Consider the following 20277-nt stretch of genomic DNA (forward strand, 5'->3'; position numbering starts at 1 on the left):
TACTGAACTTCAGTATGTAGATGACTTCACCTTCGTCGTTCACACTGAACGTCACCTACAGGAGATCCTGTAAACCTACACAGATGCGTATGCACACTTCGGCTTTGAGGTGAATGTACGTAAGACTCAGATTCTCTCTCAGTCTGCCTCTGGTTCAACCACACCTCCATCATCCATCCAGGTTAACAGTTGTACCCTCTCTCATGTTGCCCACTTTCAATGCCTTGGCTCCCTCCGGTCCACCACTGCGTACATCAATGAAGAGATTCAGCATCGGATCAGATATGCATCTCAAGCCTTTGGCAGACTCCGTACCCATGTCTTCAGCTGTAAGGAGCTGAGATTACAGTATCTACAAAGTTATAAGTGTATCGAGCAGTGGTCCTCCCCACCCTGCTGTAGGGTAGCGAGACATTGGTCACATACAAGAGGTACCTCAAGGCACTTGAAAACTTTCACCAACGTTCCATCCTTCGAGTTCGCTGGGAAGACAAGAGAACAAATGTCAATATTCTCACTAACGCCAACTGTAGGAGCATCGAGGCTACCATTATCCATGAACAACTACTACATTACCTGCATGTACGACAGCACACTGCCAAAACAGCTACCTGACAGTCACCTAACGCATGGTAAATGTAACGCTGGCAGGCAACGGAAAACGTCTAAGGATAATATTACGACAAACCAGAAAAGGTGCCAATCGAGCCCCTCACCTGGGAAACGATCACTCCACACCGTAATGCTTGGAGGCTCACTGCACGAGGTGTCAATACTTTCGAGTTAGCCCTACTGCATACCCAGGCAGTTGTGTGCCAGCGCCGGAATGACGCTGCCGCCAGCACTAGATGTATCCCTCCACACGCCCAACGTCTGTGGATGGTCAGTTCAGAGGTCACCAACGAAGATGATATCCTTAATAACTCATATCATTGTATCACAGCTGGTTGATCGTCAAACTCGATGCCGAATGATAGAAAGTAGTAGTAGTAATTAATTTGACATCAGAATTTTTGATCCTATGGTCGCATATCACCGTAACTTAGCTCTCGATGCTGCACACAGGAGGATCGAGAACGATAAGATATGGGGATACGGGGAGAGAATTCAGAACGTTGATCGAAGTTGCTTCACTCCTCTAGTGTTTACAACCTCTGGTGGGATGGGACCAAGTGCAAGATGCTTCTACACCAGACTCGCGGAAGTGATATCCGAAGAGAAGCAGCAGCCCAAAAGTTATATTACAGCCTGGATGAGATGTCGACTGGCCTTCTCTCTCCTTTGGTCGGTTTTGATCTTCCTCAGGGGAACGAGAGCATCGGCCCCAAAGCCGACAACAGTTGCAGGTATTGACTCTGAGGCTACAGTCACTGAATGCCGCATAGATCTGCGGCTCAATTAGCTCATCACAGCTAGGATAGCTACTTATGTATCAGGATATTTAATATTAAGGTAATAAAATGGTGGTGAAGGAATGGCTATTGGGGGAGGCTGTAGGCCATTATTAAAAAAAAAAGAAGTAATTATGCAAGTTAGTAGATAGATAGTTTACCTGTATGCAGGTTAGTAGATAGATAGTTATGCATGTTAGTAGATATATAGTTATGCAGGTTAGTAGATATAAAGTTATACAGGTTAGTAGATAAAATAGTGATGCAGGTTAGTTGATAGATAATTATGAAGGTAGGTATAAAAGTTATTCGGGTATATAGATAGACACTTATATAAGTATTCCTTTTGTATTATTAACTAGGGTAAAAAATGTGTAGGTGAAAAACTAAATTTTTTTTTATCTCCACCTTGCAGTTTAAATTAAAGAAGAGACAGATAGAAGAAACAGGAAAGCAAAAATAACTTGGAACAAAAAACAAGAAAGTGGGAGATAAGAAGCGCCATCAATAACACAAGGAACAAGAGGGAGATTGTAAGAAGAAGAGGACAATGTCAATACCAGCCAGAGCTCTCCTCAGAATAGCTGCCGAGGAGGTACAGTACAGTACTTGCTTAACTTAATACAGTTTAATAAGAAAATATATCTCAAGTTCAATGTACCTATTCAATTGTTTCTTTTACTTTGACAACATAACATACATACAATATATAATTTCTCGCTCTTGATATTTTTTCTTCATTTTTATATTTATTTATGGCTCTATTATTATTATTATTAGTAGTAGTAGTAGTAGTAATAGTATGTATATATTTTATTATTATTATCATTTATTTATTTTATTATAATTTTTATTTATTTTATTTATTTTATTAATTTTATTATTATTATTATTAGTATTATTATTATTATCATCATCATAATTATTATTAATATTTTATAATATTTTCGCCCCCTCCCCCAGGCCTTGATGTGGGTCATTAAAAATTGCTTGTGCCCTGGGGGGATGGGGTAAAGGGGTTTGGTTAGACAATGTTAAGCTAGGCGAGGATTAGGTTATGTTACGGTAGGATACAGTAAGGTAACCTCGGTTAGGTTAGCGTCAGGGCGTTAGGTGGGTTAATATTCAGGTGAATTAGGCTGGGGTGTCTATTCTTCAGGTGGTCCGAAAGACTAATATTTTGCTCAGACACACACACACACACTACTCCTACTACTACTACTACTACTACGTGGCCTCCAGCCTCCCCCAATAGCCACACCTTCGCCACCATTTAATTTCATTAATATTAAATATCCTAATACATAAGTAGCTATCCTATCTGTGTTAAATTAGTTGAGCCGCAGATCTATGCGGCATTCAGTGACAGTAGCCTCATAGTCAATATCTGCAGCAGTTGTCGGAGTTGGGGCAGAAGCTCTCGTTCCTCTGAGGCAGAGGAAAGCCGACCAGAGGAGAGAGAAAGACAGTCGACATCTCATCCAGGCTGTAACATAACTTCTGGGCTGCTGCTTCTGTTCGGAGATCAACTCCGCGAGTCTGGCGTAGAAACATCTTGCACGTGGTCCCATCCCTCCAGAGGTTGTGAACACAAGAGGAGTGAAGCTGCCTTGATCAACGTTTTGGATTCTCTCTCCATATGCCCTTATCTTGTCGTTCTCATTCCACCTATGTGCAGCATCGAGAGCTAGGTTACGGTGGCATGCGGCCATGGGATCAAAAATCCTGATGACGAAGAAAGCTCGATGTCCTCGCGTCCAGAATCCTCGAGCACTGACGTCAACACGGGCTTCGTTAGATGTGTTTGAAGTCCTATGTTGGAAGAGCTCACCATCCAATGGAAGGAGGGTCGGTTCTACCATGACATCCCCGGCAGATTTCCTTCAGCATATTTGCTGTAAGGTCCCTTACTTCGTCATGCCTCATGCATATGAAGCCCCCTTTCTTGCACACCATGGCGTGATCGCCGTCATAGGAAGAGCCACACACGCATTGGGAGGGCAAACCTTCAACTGGCCGACCATACCTTAGAGCAATGGCATCTGTAAATTCTTGTTTGTTAAGACTGAAACCATTTGCCCCTATCGGTAACATAGTTAACCAGTTCGAGGAGCCCACCCCCTGCGCTATAGCTACTTTTTTTTCAAATTTTCTGGTACCTGCAGCAACAGTTGCTGCAACTTATCAGTTTGGCAGTGCTGTCGATCTGTCGTAATGGACCTACGAATCTCGTTTACCTCACTGGTCTCGACCTCTCCTGTTGCGTTCTGGGCTATTATGTGGTCCGTGAGGGCTGTCGTGAGCTTAAGTGAATTTTGATGTTCGGTGGCTGCAATCTCCTCTGGATTGGTTAGTCCCATCCCTCCCAGTCTTGATGGAAGTTCAAGAAGTGCTCTTTCTGCTGGGGTTAAGTGAGTGTGTTTCACTAATTTGGGAATGAACTTGACACTGATAGCTTCTTCCAGAAGGTGGAGGAGGAGTCCGATATCAGGGATAGTACGCATCAGGTAGTTCCAACGATGCTTGACTCCATGGGTGAATGCAGCAAAAGCCGCATGTGGCTCTGTGTTAGCAATCTCAGACAGAGCTTGGATTTCACTAACCCACTCATTCACCTTTCCCGCTACGTCCTCGGTCTTGAAGTCCGTAGTGCCAATTACTGCGCCTAGATGTCTTTGGCCTTCCTTAGTTATTTTGACCTCTCTTCCGCCAAAAACATCCTTTGGCCGTTCATAATGTTCTGGCTTCACGATGAGGAAGGACTTGCTGGCGTTTGGGTGGTACCCTATTTGTGGACCTCGCGATGTTACCAAGTCCCACCCTTTTTGATGCCTTCCACTTTTCCTGCTCCTGTAAGGTCGTCAGCATACGCCACTTGTTTGACCCCAGTTGTTTCAAATTTTATTTCTTGTTGGAGCACTGATAGACCTATTGCATACATAGCCATTGCAACAGGGTCCCCCTGTATTGTTCCCTCGGTTGACTGTAAGATGGTATCACCTCGTAGGGCCTTGTTGTTTACTATATAAAGGTCTGATGGATTCCTATAGGAGTTTTCAACGTACATTGCAAAGCTTGGACACTTGATCTTGATGTTGTGCAGTGCGGCCTTGCGGTTAAGTATGTTGAATGCATTTGAAGCGTCGACCAGGAGAACGGCCTCACAATCACGTTGCTCAAATATCGTTCTCATGGCGTGAATGGCAGCTTCCCCTCCAGCTTGTTGGCCAGCACAAACTTGCAGGTTCCCTGCTGCTGCCCTGACATCGTCCTTTACCACCTCCATTATGCATTTTCCGATGATTCGCCTCAGCACTTCCCCCATTCCTATTGGCCTACATCCTGGATTCTTATCCAGGGGAATGAGGCGGCAGGCCGTCAGAGCATGAAGGTGATGGCAGCATGAGGATGCCAGCTTTCTTGCAAGGACGGCAATGGCCGTGCAGAGATCACTTGCTGCGGGGCCAAACTTGTTAGTGCTGAGGATGACTCTCCATCCGTTTGCATCCAGACCTGAAGGGCCGGCACCTCCCTGAGTCTTCAGTGCCTTTTTCCAAACCATCCCTCCTGTTATTTTCTCGAACAGGACAGCATTTGGTGGGATATAGGCACCCTGAAACCTGATGCCTTCATCTTCACTTGCAGGGAGATGTTTTTCTTTCAGTTGTTTTAATGTCTCTCTGTTTATTGGCAGGACCCCACCGGTGGATTCCTCTGTGAGAGATCTTACCACCAAAGACACTCAAAGACACTTTTCCCACACGCATTTTGTTTCCAAACTTTCTTGCAGCATCATCGGTGTTTTGCTTTCCGTCTCCTGTAGATTTTAGTCTCTCCTGCAGTGTTCTTGCTTCACATAGGAGATTATCAAGGGCCCCCTTCTGCCACAGTGTCAGTCTTCTCTTCATTGCTGCCGCATTTTCTTTGTGCTTAGTCTTTGTGTGTGTCCTCTGACAGAATAGATGTGGTATTATTGTCAGTATATGAAGAGCTAATGGGGCAAGGAGGCGGTCTTGAGTGTACTCAGTTATGAGACTAATCATCTCCCGAATCATTTCTTTGGTGGCCGCACACTTAGGTGGTTCAAACAGGTTTGCTGGCGACCACCTGACAATTTCTGAGTATGTTTTTTTAACCCATATGTCTGCATTTCCATCGACATGCCATTCCACTGTGGTGGCTGTCTCTCATTCACCTCGTGGACATCAGCTACTATTGGAGCAGCGTTTATTGGTACTACATTTTCAGGTTGAGTAGACTCACTGCTATCGTTTAGGATATCAGCGGGCTGCTCGGTCCCGGCGATATCCAGTGTGGCCTCCTGTGACAGCTCCCTGCCATGAAGGTTATAAGGGTTGAGGCAATTGTTTCCCTTTATGCAAGACACACATGGTCGGTTGTTTCTCACACAAACACAGCTAGTGCATTTTTGGTACTGGTTAGAACAGACACAACAATGTCTGTCACCCGGCATAATGATCTGCACCTTGGGCGGCAGTTACGTCCGCCTCCGAACATATGATTTGGTCCCAGGCACAAGATAATACTGGTTCTTATGAGGGAAGGGCGGAGAGGTGACAAGCTGGACTGCTGTGTCCAGGTAGTAAGGGCATACGTGCGCGCGTGGGTGTGTTGGCTACCCCCCCGGCATTCATTTTACCTAAGTTACAAGAAACTGTGATACGAAACATTTTTGTCATTGGTAATGCGATGATATGAAAATTAAACACTACTCTCTCTCTCTCTCTCTCTCAGTGGGTGCCGTGGACCAAAATTGATGTCCAGGAGAATGGTACAGTCGGCATTCTAGGTCCCATGGCTCACTTGCTGGATATATTCGCTGATAAACTGAACTTTGAGTAAGTAGGAAAATACGTGTCTAAAACTCAGTAAAAACTATGTGTGTCTATATTATTTATATCAGTTATTAGTGTCCCTGACGTAGTATACAAGGGAGTACCACATCTCACAGTTAAGTGGTGAATTTGACCTAATGTAACCTAACCTAATAACCTAACCTAACCTAACCTAACCTAGCCTATCCTTACTAAACCCTACTAAACCTAATGTAACCTAACATAACATAACGTAACGTAATCTCGCATAAGTTTCTCTAACCTAACCTAACAGCATAACATAACTTATTTTATTAAACCTCACAACCTATCCTAAGCTAAATTACCCTAATCTACCTGCCCTAACCTAACCTAACTTACCTAACTTAACCTAACCTACTTAACCTAACCTAACATAACTTACCCTAACCTTACCTAAATGATCTAAATTAACCTAACCCAACCTAAGTTAACCTATCATAACCTACCCTGACCCAAGTAAAGATAATATGGTTTATCTTCAGGTGAAAAAAGTTGGGCTACCTAATCTTTGGGTGATCCTCTTATTTTCTTACGTGCAGTTATGAGTTGGTGCGTCCATCAGACCGTGTGTGGGGAGGACCCCAATCTGACGGCTCCTGGACAGGCATGCTGGGGATGTTACAGAGGCAGGTAAGACAGAAACATACTGACAAAAAAGAAGAATGTAAGCGTTTGAATCCCTCCTCTGAGCTTAGTTCAAGCAACAAGATCCATTCAGGTGGACGTACCTATGATAGTTACAATATACGCAGGTAGAAATAATTAATAGTGGCAGGTGGGAGGGTCAATAGCCAGGTAACTTCCGACAGGTAGATCGTAAAAGTTGATTTCCTTCTGTTCTTTTGTTTATTAATAAATAACCTCCATAAAGCACGATAGATTTTCTGTTTTTGTTTTTTACAGTGATGAAGCATTAGTCAATTACAGCGTACAAAGACTATTGTATTTTCATAATTATTAAATTGAGTTCAAGAATGGTCTAACTTTATGTTTGTATTAAATATATAGGATAGATTTTAATATAGATAGATATATGGATAATAAATAAATAACCAGATTATTTAAATGACAAAAATTATCATATACATACATACATACATAATGGTTGCCCCTCGTGTAACGAGGAAGGCCTGCCCTAGGGCAACACAACAACCACACCCTGAGTTAACAAGCTGCATGACCCAGTGTCAAGGAATAGTCCGTGAAGACTGGGCAACTAGCCAACTGCAGTGGCTATCCATTACCCTGGAACACGATCCGCAAATCGATTAACATCCAGGTCCCTAATTATTGCTGGGATCGAACACGGGTCCGTTCGCTTGCGAGGCGAGCATGCTGACCATTACACCATAGGTCGTGTAATACATACATACATACATACATACATACATACATACATACATACATACAGGTAGTAGGTACAAGGCAGCTACCAAACAGGGAGGTACTACCGCCTGGGAAGATATTGGAAGCATAATAATGTATTGTCTAATGGTAGACCCTGCTGCCATATGGCATCACGAAAATTGTGACTAAGTCCCAGGTTGCTGATCTGACTTTCTGCCTCATTTACACACAATTGCAGGGTCTCAGGTGTTTCTCTTACTTGGACAACACAATATACATAATGTATATCGTTTTTCACCCTTGATCTATTTTTCGTTTTTGTATTTATTTCTGGTTATTATTATTATTATTATTATTATTATTATTATTATTATTATTATTATTATTATTATTATTATTATTATTATTATTATTTTTATTATTATTATTATTATTATTATTATCATTATTATTATTTATATTATTTTAGCTTTATTTGTATTAATTTGCTGTCAATTTTATTAATTGTTGTAGTGATAATAATTAATAGATATCATTATTATTATTATTATTATTATTATTTTTATTTTTATTATTATTATTATTATTATTACTATTATTATTTTTATTATTATTATTATTAGATTGCCCCGAGGTGGCTAGTTTATTGGGCACCCCCTTACATCCTGTGCAAGGTGAAACGCAGAAGTGTTTACAGTGCCCAACTGGGAAGCATGCTAAGTTGATGCTTGCCTTTATGACTCTTGCATTAAGGGCGTAGAAGCCTGAAAGGTCATAGGTTTTGTCAGCAAGTTACATAAAGTGACAGAATGATGAGTGTGTGGTGGGGAAAATTCCCGGTACATTTCATTTGTTTATAGCAAAGCGTGGCAGGTCCGTAATAATGTCAAGTGCCAGGCCTGTGACTAGGAGGAGGGATATCTGATCAGGGAGGGAAGAGGTATTGGTAACGGCTGGGGACCTGTAGGAGGAGGTCTTAGGACAAGTGAGGATTTTTTTTATTAGGCAACCCCCTACATCCTTGTATAAGGTGAAGCGCAGAAGCGATTACAGCGCCCAACAGGGAAGCATGCTAAGTTCATTCTTGTCTTTTTTTGTCTCATGAGCTAAGGGTGTAGAAGCCTGAAGAGACAAGGGCGTAGAAGCCTGAAGAGTCAATGGTTTATGTCATGAAGTTATTGGAAGCTCCAACAACTTCCTGAATACGAATTCGCAACCTTCGACTTTACCTACTTTACTGCTAGGTGAACAAGGACTCATGGGAGCTAGGAAGTATGTCCAAACAATTCCACCGGCTCGGGAATCAAACCCGTGACATCTTGCTTGCGAGGCAAGAGCGGTACCGCTTCTACCACTGGCCCCCCATGACAAGTGAGGATGTAATGGCGGAGGGCGTGGGAGTCGGGTTGGCCACAAAGTTTACAAACAGTGCGGACAGGTTCAAGGTTGCCAATGTACTCCCATAGGTACCTGTACCCTAGACGCAGTCTCATGTACACAATCTGTTGAGAACGAGTCAGTGATTGATACTCTTTGTAGTGGTGGTTGGTGTCATAGGTTACAGCGTCATAGTGCCGTAGTGTGACGCTACCCCGTTGTTTCAGGTGTATCCATTTTTCGTCGAATGCTTCTCGTTGTGTGGCGTGTAAGCAAGATTTGAGATGAATCAGGGAGAGCGCGAGGGTGGCTTCAATATCTTCTTCTTGTGTCGCTTCTTTTGCAAGCCGATCAACAGTGTCACAGGCAGTTATTCCTATGTGTGACGGGATCCAAATAAACTTGACACGGATGTCATCAGTCTGTTCTAGCCCGGCGATGGCGGCTAGGGTGTGCTGGGAGGCAGGGGAGAAGGGGGAGGGTAATTTGAGCCTCGCTAGCGCAGAAGTGCTATCACTGATTATAAGAAGGTTCCGGCGTTCAGTGCGAGCATAGGTCGCCCCCTCATGAATGCCCGCGAGGATGGCTATGCTTTCAGTGTCAGTGGAGGAGGCCCAGTCGTGGACCCTGATTTTCCTGCGGGCCTGGCGCTCAGGAATCCAAACAGCTGCCCCAGCGCAGACCAGCGTGGTGACAGACCCATCACAGTAGACGAGGATAGGAAGGTGGGAAGTCGTAAGAGAAGAGGCGACATCATCAATCTGCTCAAGGCACTTAAGTTTGAGCATATACCGCAGTTGGGTGGATTTACGACCAGGAAAAGTGTGGACGACAACATCAACACTCGGGGAAGTCCACGGCGGTAGAGGCGGATGAGTGTACTCGGGAGGGAGAGGTGTCGAGGGGGTGTAGAGGTGATAACGGAGGATGTCAGCAGCAGTGAGGACGGGCCAGTGTTGAGAGAGGGAGGGAGAGGTAATGGGGGCAGGCCGACGCAGGAGGGAGTTAAGAGTTCAGTGAGCGGGACAGGGGAGTCGGTTTCTCACTACGAAGACGTTTAACACCAAGGATGGCATTGAGAGCAGTAATTCGATCGCAAACAGGAAGTAGGATTAGTTCACGCTGCATGACTTCTATTCTGGTGGTCATAGGGCAGCCGAGGATGAGTCTTATAGCTCTGTTTTGGATTTTCTCTATGCTTTGTTTCTCGCGCTGGAAGACAACTACAAGGACGGGAGAGCCATAATCTATGACAGCTCTGACGATAGCAATGTACATGAGACGTAGGACCCTGACAGAGGCTCCTTTGAGGCCGTGGGTAAGGGACTGGAGGGGCCTCGTTCGTTGGCGGCACTGGGAGATGAAGTGGGCGGCGACAGCGGAGGTGGTGGCGCTGGTAGTGGCTCGCACGGGTAGACCAAGGTACATGCAGGTGCGCACTTGATCTATGTCTTGTCCTTGCAGAGTCAGCGGTGTCTGACGCAGGAATTGTGAGATGAACTTGGTTTTAGTGAGTGAGATGACTAGCCCGAGTGTTTGACAGGTCCGGGCGAACGTAGAGAGTATAGGTTGTTCATGGTGCACTGTAGAAATTTCGAGGAGAATATTATCAGCGTAGCTTATGATGTGACCGTCTAGGGCGCGCTCAGCAATGATGTCGTTGAGGCGGCAGATGGAGTTCATTAGTACATTAAAGAGTGTAGGGCTGAGTACACCTCCCTGAGGTGGGCGAAGATCAAGGTTCCTGATCGTAGAGTAGTGGCCCAGAAACCGGACACTGGCCTGTCGACGGGAGAGGTAGTCAGCAATCCACGTGAGGAGTTTGCCCTTCACATCAATGTGCGTGAGGCCCTCAAGGATCACTTCACGATTGGCTTTATCAAAAGCATCCTTGAAGTCGACAAAGAGGGAGGTTTTGGCTGAGGTGTTTGCAATGTAGTGAGCGATGCAGTGAGCAGTACTCTTTCCGGGGCGGAAACCATAGAAGTCAGGATGCAGGTGGGCTTCAATTTTCCAGTGGAGGCGGTGGCGTATCACGCTCTTCATCATCTTTGAGAAGCAGGAGATGAGGGAGATTGGACGATATTCATCTTGTCTGTCGGTTTAGGGTCTGGGATGGTGGTGGCAGTCTTCCATAAGTGAGGCAGCTGTCCAGTATCATAAGAGAGGTTAAATAGACAAAGGAGGGAGTTACCAGGGGAGGCAATAAGGGCATTTATCGCACCATATCTGACGCCATCATCGCCAGGGGCGATGGACCGGCCGCGCTTAACAGCATTTAGTAGTTCACACTGTGTGAAAGGCACGTCAGTGTCTGCAGATAGGTCTTGGTATTCGGAGATGCTCTGTCGGCGTTCTGGTTGCAGTGCGAGGGTGAGGTCCCGTACAGCGGGTGGCAGTGCATCAATGGAGGCGGCGTCCTGCCACGTATGGAAGAGCGCCTCATCTCGGGCAGCTGGTCTGGGGTGGAGCGCTGGTCTGGCGTTGGTGCCCCGGGCACAGTTAATGGTGCGCCATATAACACCTATAGATGTAGACTGGTCAATGGAAGAAGCAAAATCAAACCACTGCTTCTCTCGTGCGAGAGTGATGGTAGATTGGAGCTCTTTATTTGTACGCATCAGGAAGCGTAGAGCGTCAGAGGAGCTGGGAGATTTCTTCCACTGGTCGACTGCTAGTCGGTGCCATACTCGGATAGACTTAACATGAGGGTCACGGTTAACATTCCAATGACTCCTGGGCTGGCGGTTAATGCGTCTGTGTTTTGGGGCAGGGCAGAGGAGGGTAGTGCATTGTTTGGACAGATCAAGGTAGATTTGGTCTGTGGTGGTGGCAGTGTAACCCTGAAACCATTCAGCAATGGTAGCGATGAAGGCAGGTATGTTGGCAGGCGGTAGCCTGAGCCTAGGGCCCTTGGGTGGGAGGGGGGGGGCATTTTCACGTACTGGAGGGTAGTGTGGATAGGGAAATGGTCACTATGGGGAGAGTGGAGGATGCGGGTGGAGTGGGCGGTGAGGTCAAGTAGGGGAGCGATGTAATCAAGTTTCCCTCCCCGATGTGGTGGGTGATGGAGGCAGAGAAGACGTACAGGGTCATCAGTGGTTTGTAGGTAGGCAGGAATTACCACGGGAATTTGGTGGGGCCTCTGGGGAGCCAGATTGTGTTGTCGGGTATTGAGGGTCCCTGACAAAGAGGTGGGGTGGAGGTGAATATGGTGTGGTAGGACAGGTACAGAGTGGAAGGCACATAGACATTGACAATATCATAGGACATAACCTTTTAGTGTGACTGTGATGGCGTGTGCGTCGATGACTATCGTCATCAAGGGACGTCGGAAGTGGTCGACTAGGGACATCGCTTCTTGACGTAGAAGCCGCAGTCCACGTGCGTAACTAAGTAGTAGTCATCGATGCGGAAGGGCACCAGGGTGGATAGATATATAACACATGTGCGCTTCCTGAGCACACCGCCAAATTTTCAGCAACACACCGCACGTTTCTTGGAGCAAAAAGCACGTCGATATGCTCTTCTGAAGGTGTAGGCATAGGTTTGGGAACTTTTGACTTTGTTTTACAGGCCGTTTGCTGTTCAGAGCGTTACGTCCTGTAGCGTTGATATCCGGCGGGTGGCGGGCGCTGATTGCCACCACAGGCTGGCCGGTTGGATACAGATGTTCCCTTGACGTGGACGGATGAACGCAGGTGCCGGCATGTCGGTGCTGGAGCATGGGTAGCCGGGGGTGAGTCCTCAGGTCAGTAGGGAGCCCTGGTGGGGCTGGGAGCAGGCGTGGCAGAGATGGGTGAACGGGTTGGGCACCACGTGACGTGAGGATGAGAGCAGGGCTTGCTCAGGGCAGCTTGGGACGCACAGGCCGTGAGCAGGGGGAGCTCACAGGGGGCTACCAGCTTGTGTCAAACCAGAGGTGAGTGACAGGGTGGCAGCAGAGGCAAGTTGGCAGTGTAGGTTGGAGGTGGCGGTACAGAAAGAGATTCTCAACATGTTTGTGGTATTCTCCGGAAGGACATGATCTGTGTCATGTCACTGGAAGAGAGTTCTGAGGCTGAGTGGGGGTTGTAGGGGGCACTGGTGGGAGCACGAGAGCCCGACAGAGTCAGGATAGGAACAGGGACATTAGCTCAGTTGTAGTTGGGATTGGGAACAGTAGGTGCTGTTGTTGTGTAGATTTTACAGCCTGGTGGCTTAAACAGGAAAGGAATGTCCCAGTGGACTGGGCGTTCATGGTGAATACGGCCCTCGGGAGGCCTCTCCTGGGATGAACGAACAGGGGCACTGACGTGAGTCAACATGCTGGCTGCCACAATTACAGCACCTGGGATCAACTACGTAGCCCACACCACCCTTATTGATGTGGTGCTGTTTTCTGTGTAAGCCTGGCTTGGCGGTGTTGTGGTTACGTGAACGGCATCTGGGACAATCATCGACGCTTGAGCGGTGGTTGGCGACCCCAATGAGCAGAGACACAATATAGGCTCAGGGTGATATAGAATTATGCATGAAAATTGGTCGAGGAAGGGATTGGACGAGCTTCCACCCAGTGGTTTAGGCCTCCTTTCCCACTTGACAATAACAAGAGGCTTGTAGTTTTCTCTCGGCCAATCGCGACGTATACTCAGTATATTGGGATTAAGAGTCACGCGCATCTTCAATGTCTTGTATAGGAAAATTTCACTCGGATGTGGCACCATTCATCAGCGTCTACTGGGGGCACCAGTACTAAGGGTTTCATAGACTTCAGGAGTCTGACACTTGATAAAGTTCCGGTTCTTACCTTGTCGGAATTGAATGCTGGGACCGTGCGCTTTGCAGTACTTCATCATCCAATTAAACCGGTCCTCGACTGATTTCAATGGGTCTTTGGGAAAGTGTAGATTCAGCTTACTTGGTTGGTTGGCGAAGGGCAGGGTGTTAGGGTCCGTGGCCTTGGTGTTTCCACCCTGGAAAGTGTTTCCACATTGGTTAGTGTTTCCCATAGAAACATTACAGTCACTGTCACAATCACTGGGGTCTGACTCTTGATGGGTGTTGGACTCAGTATGATCAGGCGAGTTGGCGATGGCATTATTGAGAGAGGAGCCACCTCTTCTGAGGCGCTTATGTCGACTCCCCATGCTGGCAAAAACTTGCCGGCTGAGGGGAGTCGGGTCTGAGGAGGGGACCTTCGACGATCGGGAAGTGAAGAGCATCTATGGGCACGTCTGTCCTCTAATATGGTCACACCACAACTGCGCCTCCCAGGCCCTGATGTGGGTCAGTGACCTTTGCCCGGGTGGGCTAATCCCAGTAAAAAATAAAAAATAAAAAAAAATAAAAAAAACATACATACATACGAACATACATACATACAATTTCCCCCAACACGTTTTTAAACACACGAGATGCATTACATAACTCGCCAGCACCTGCTAGATTCATTCATGTATTCCGGTATTCATCAGGAGGTAGAATTCGCCATCGGACCCTTTGGTGTGACAGCATTGAGGGAGACGGTGTGTGACTTCTCTGATCCCGTGTACAGTGAGAATAACGCCATCCTTATGGTCAGACCCACCCTGCAGAATGACTTTACGGGCTTCGTTAAACCTTTTACTATAAAGGTAAGGGTTTCTGTAATTTAGGTTTATGATATTTATTTCATGTAATTGTAATAAATTCAATGCGAAATTGTGTATTTCACTTATGTTCTAGTTATTAATATTGACACTGACAGGAAAAATTTGCAGTAATATCAAAACAAACGATAATTTATTTTGTGGTATAGGTCAGGACTATTGATTCCCTTATGGTTAAGTTATCCATGTGTTATAGACATGGGTGTGGACGCTGGTGAGCCTGGTGACGGTGGTGGTGATGATGGCGCTAGTGGTAAAGGCGGAGGCCAGGGTGTTCACCTCTCAAACTCGCCATGTACTCTCTAAGGCTGCAATGTGGGGAGTAAAGACCCTCACCCAGGAGAGTAAGTGTCGCATCTGTCTGTTTATCCGTCTGCCTCTCTCTGTCTTGTTAAATTTACTCTTACGTCTATTGAGTTTACGACTAAAATAACTATTTACCATGAAACGTTTTCACTGTCTGGCCAATCTTAGCAAAGGGTGAAACAAAACCAAGGAGTACAATAACTTGTTATAATCAAATTAAACAATCTATATTGCACTCTAGAAACAATAATGACAATAACTAGATAGCAGGTTTGTTCAGTTTGAAAATTTACCCATGACACTACATAATACTTATAAGCCTGCAATTAAATCAGTTACAACATATAACATTTAACGTAATGGAGCAGGAACATTATAAGTGAAGACAGTTCACACAGTACAACAATGTGCAGTACTCATTACTATGGAGATGAAGGAGATGAGACCCACAGCCGGCGGTAACCATACTGTCCACTATGTGACTGACTTTTGTCTTTTGCCGGGTTGTGAACCCAACACCAAATCTCAAATGATTGAGTCGAAGCATTAACTAAATCTTCAACTCATAAAATATGGTCAATAAGATAGCTCAGTGTGGCGACAATTGGCAGTCCCATCACATTTTTGTCCTTAGCCACTACATGGCAACATCTACCAGAAAACATTATGGAAGGCTGGTTTATCACAGAAGACATGTTTTTAATAAATAGATAACAGTAGGAAAAGTGAACATCATACACAAAAGATACAATAGTAAAATTACATGATTCCCCAAAACAAAATAAAAATAACAGAATAAACATATGGAATTCACTATCTATATATCTGTCTATCTATTTATCTATCTATTTATCTATCTATCTATCTATCTATCTATCTATCTATCTATCTATCTATCTATCTACAGGTATTTATCTACTTATATCTATTGATAAATCTATCTATTTATCTTCATATTTGCTTAGTTATCACAAACTCGGGTAGTATGGTGATACGCAACTGCGTAAGCTAGAGCCTCTATGATAATGGTGGCCGCTGCCTGTAGTTCATGACACAGATGTGAACAAAAGTATTATTCGTGTTCTCTTTGTTTTGTTTTGTTCTGTTTTGTTCTGTTTTTGTAAATTAATTCTAATGAGTGTCACAGGTTTCATTATTCAAACTGTAAATTACAGAGGAATTGTTACATGAATAATTTTCTTACTGCTGATCACCTCAGCAACAACACATGAGTATAATCTGTTTTACACCTCCCTCATAGCTACCACATTAGGGTGTGTCATAGGAGGGAAGATCAGCTAAAACTAATGGCCCATCACTTTTTTGGTAGATTTTAGTGTATATAAACAGAAAATAATTTCAGTTTCAATATTTTGCAACCTTTTGCTAGGTAAATTTTAGCGTGAAATTTATCGAAAATCTAACGTACAGCTGCATTAGTGCATTACAATTAAATAGTGAACATTGCTTTCTGACTTCATTCTTTAACAACCCAACTAACAATATTTTTTTCTGTTTCAGATTCTGATGCATTTATAAGTTGATAATATTTGCGATGGCTGCTTGTGTCAGGACGAGGAACCAAAAATCCAGCCATCTCAGTCACTATCTTGGGTCTGGGAGAGAGCTCCTGAAGTCGGAGTTGCCTACATTGAGAGATGCTTTGAGATACGGTGTTTTAATCAGGCAAATCAGTGAAACGAACCAAAGAACTTACACAAACAAAGACATTGCCAGTGATATGACCAAAGCTGTCTTGGCACAGTACACTCTGGCTAACGCTCAGTTCAAGCCTCCAGTCATAACAAGTCAGAAGAAGATTAGTGAGAGACTGCTAGCCAGTTGGGAAAAGGCAAGAGATATCTCTCTTGGGAGAGGAAAACTTGCAGTTAAGGACCGCTTTGCCAAGCAACTGGACCAGTTATTTGACATAATTACTTACAAGTGCCCAATTGTTCTCTGTCCTGAGTTTGGATGCGATCGTGACTGTAAATCCGAGGCCCACATCTCCTGTATTTGCAAGCGTGAACTGAAGATTCCTGTGATCGAACTGGCATTTGTCAAAGCACAGAGAGAGAAGACTGGCAGTATAGGGGCTCTCATGATTTCTAGCCAAGATATTCCGGAGTCCAAGAGACAGGAGGCTGCCACAGAGAGACAGAAGAGGAGAAGAGTTGCCGAGGAAAAGAGACTTGAGAAGGCCCAGGGTGAGGTAAAAAAGGCCGATGATTGGAGTCAAGCTGATTCAGAGTTTAATGACTTCCCCATGGCTGATCCGAGTGCTGACCAGGAGAATGGTGACTTTGTCCCTAACCCAGAAAATAATGATCCCAAACCTTCCAGGCATAAGATTCGAAATAGGAAAGATATCCCGAGCATAGCTCTGGCCAGCATGCGACACCACACTGGTCTCAGAGAAACTGCAGAGATAGCAACAGCTGCCTGGATTGACGGTGGTTTGATAACACCTGATGATGTTCACCTGGTGATAGATCATAACAAAGTAAGGAGAGCTCAGGAGAAACTTGTCAGTAACCTAGAAGAGGAGTTTGATAAGGGGATAAGAGAAAATGGAATCAATTGTTTGTTCTTTGATGGGAGAAGGGATGACACTAAAGTGTTCATGAAAGTTGGAGATTCTGACAAGTTGTTCCCTGCCATGGTGAAGGAGGAACACTACTCCTGCTGCAGTGAACCAGAGGGAAGCAAGTATTTGTGGCATTTCACTCCAGAGAAAGATGACATCAGGAAACCAGCTGAGATAGTGGCAGATAACATTGTGAACTGGCTCAGAGAGAGGAACGTAGACCAGACCCTGCAGGCCATTGGAAGGGACAGCACCAATACGAACACAGGGTGGCAAGGGGGGTCATACAGTGGATAGAGCGGAAGATTGGGAAGAAGCTGGTCTGGATTGTTTGTGACCTCCACACCAACGAGTTGCCACTCAGACATCTGATCCAGGAGCTGGATGGCAAGACTCTTTCAAACAACAGATGGTCTGGTCCTCTTGGCAAGATGCTGGACTCTGCCACTGAGTTAGAAATAAATCTGAGCTTTGAAAAAATCACAGTTGGCCCTCCACTCGTTGAGCTTGCACATACTGTCATTGACGACCTGAGTACTGACCAGTACTATGTGGTTACATGATTTTGCAGTGCCATCAAAACTGGGGTCATGCCTCTGATAGACTTGCTTACCTCCGCAGATAGGCCCCAGTCTCACATTCTAGGTGGCTCACAACAGCTCTCAGGTTCTGCAGAATTTGGGTCGCTCATCATAAACTGAAAGGGAACCAGCTTCACAACCTGAGACTTATTGTCCAATTCATCGTGAGTGTCTACTTGCCAAATTGGTTCAACACCAAGGTCAAATCATCGTTCTCCGAAGGTCCGAGGCATGTTCTCTTCCAGCTTGAGCTCCTGAGGAGTCAGCCAAGGAAGGTTGTTCAGATTGTGGAGCAGACTGTGAGGAGATCTTCCTGGTATGCTCATCCCGAGGCAGTTCTGCAGAAAATGCTCTGCAGTAAGGATGAGGAGGAGAGAAGAGTGGCAGTCAAAAAGATCTTGGATATGAGACTTATGAGAGGATCTGGGCATGACGAATCAGTTGAGGCGAGCGATTCCTTCCAGGGTCAGGAAGACTCCTGAAGTCCAATCTGGAATTGCCAAGACCCTCACTGATCTCATAGATCTGGATAACATCAGGCTGGCAGTGAGCCCCTCTTACCTGCAGCCTCACCAATGTTCAAGTCAGAGCTTTCCTGGACAACCCCATGCATGTCCTGCAGCCCTCCACACCCAGAGTATAGGCGTTGTGGCACAGCAAGTGAAAGCCGAGGCCAGCAGTCACGTGTACAGCCAGGAGAGGAGGGAAGGCTACATCCGAGCTCAGGTGGTCAGCAGGGAGGTGATGAGTAGAAACAGAAGCAAGAAAGACATGTTCTCTATGGTGTGCAACAACACCGGGTCGTAGTAGTAAAACCTTTTTTTGTATTTGATGATTTTGTTTTCTAAAGGAATATTAAATTTAATAAATGTGTCAAGATCATTCGTTTCACTATTCTGGATCATTTTCATCCTAATAAATTAACCTGATACATTTACTTTACTTTAAATAAGCTATTTAGTGGTCTTGGTAAAAGGGTGGGAATACTGAATTTTCATAAGATTTCAAGTTAAAATTTACCGAGCAAAAAATAAAAACTTTTCAAATCTGAAGATATCACATGATTCTGCACATAGAACTACATCATTAATACCATGGGCCGATTTTTCAAACTCAAAAAAAAATAATTCGCCTCCGCATGACACACCCTACTACCACATGGTTCCTGCCCTCCTTCCTACACGGTCATGTTCGTCTCCTTCTATCCTCCTTCAGGCTCTGAGTGGCTGCCCAAGAATGACGGAGGGCGCCTCATAGTGACCACGTGGCTCCTGGCTTCCCTAGTGTTCATGACTTCCTATGGTGGCATCCTCACGGCCATGTTAACTGTGCCTCGAGTTACCATCCCCATAAACTCCCTGGCAGACCTGGTGTCCCAGACTGACCTGCCCTGGCGCCTGGAGGCTGGTTCTATGATGTTTCAATACTTCAAGGTAAAGCCTGATATGATGCCATTGTTACAAAATGTGTTAGTTTCCTCCAGTATTCTAGTTTTCCTTCCTTTTTTCTATTTCTTGAGATGCAAAATTCAACATTAAACCATAATTCGGGTCATAGTGCAATTAAATTGGCCCGTGCATCAGAAAGAAGACATAAACAAATAAGAAACTAGTGCTTAGATAACGCAACAAGTCCTTCATTGACTGTCAACTGCTGCAGAAGTCAAGTAAGAATCTGCATTATAAGTTGATAATGAAAACTCGGACAAGAGGCTAAGATTATTATATTAGAATGATAATGGTGAAAAACATCCTGATACAACATACTCGCAATAATAATTAGAAAAGTATATTCATTGGCAATGATGGTAATTATTGATGACACGCCCGTCGCCGAAATTTCCGAGAAAATTAATTTAAAAATACTGCAATTTAACTGTATTTTGCAGTGGACATTGTCATAGTTTAGGCTAATGTGCTGAAATGGGGTTATTTCTAAATTAAATCGAACCTAACCTTAGTCTATAATAAACACAAGCAACTGAAGTGTTGTTTGCAGACCGCACCATTCTAACCAAAGCAACCCACCTAACCCCCCGGCATATTAAACAGAAAGAACTTACTTTGATATGGTGTGATTTTACATTTTTACTGGACGTGGGAGTATGCTTGGACAGAGTGGCTAGGTTGTTGCACTGAAACAAGCAAAAAAAAGAAGACAACATCGAGCGTGCCATTTCAA

General features: G+C 44.9%; 1 protein-coding gene across 1 annotated transcript in view; it reads left to right on the forward strand.

Annotated features, from left to right (window-relative positions):
• The window catches only part of LOC121853914 (glutamate receptor-like), a 53275-nt gene that overhangs the window by 8271 nt on the left and 24727 nt on the right, over positions 1 to 20277 (forward strand). The window contains exons 2-7 of the mRNA XM_042348309.1: positions 1807 to 1986; positions 6147 to 6250; positions 6808 to 6898; positions 14449 to 14607; positions 14819 to 14966; positions 19312 to 19529. Of these exons, the coding sequence (XP_042204243.1) occupies positions 1942 to 1986; positions 6147 to 6250; positions 6808 to 6898; positions 14449 to 14607; positions 14819 to 14966; positions 19312 to 19529 (765 nt within the window). The 5' untranslated portion in view covers positions 1807 to 1941. The remainder of the gene's footprint in view (positions 1 to 1806; positions 1987 to 6146; positions 6251 to 6807; positions 6899 to 14448; positions 14608 to 14818; positions 14967 to 19311; positions 19530 to 20277) is intronic.

Source organism: Homarus americanus, unplaced genomic scaffold (genome assembly GCF_018991925.1).
Source record: "Homarus americanus isolate GMGI-L3 unplaced genomic scaffold, GMGI_Hamer_2.0 scaffold18703, whole genome shotgun sequence".
Taxonomy (NCBI): Eukaryota; Metazoa; Arthropoda; class Malacostraca; order Decapoda; family Nephropidae; genus Homarus; species Homarus americanus.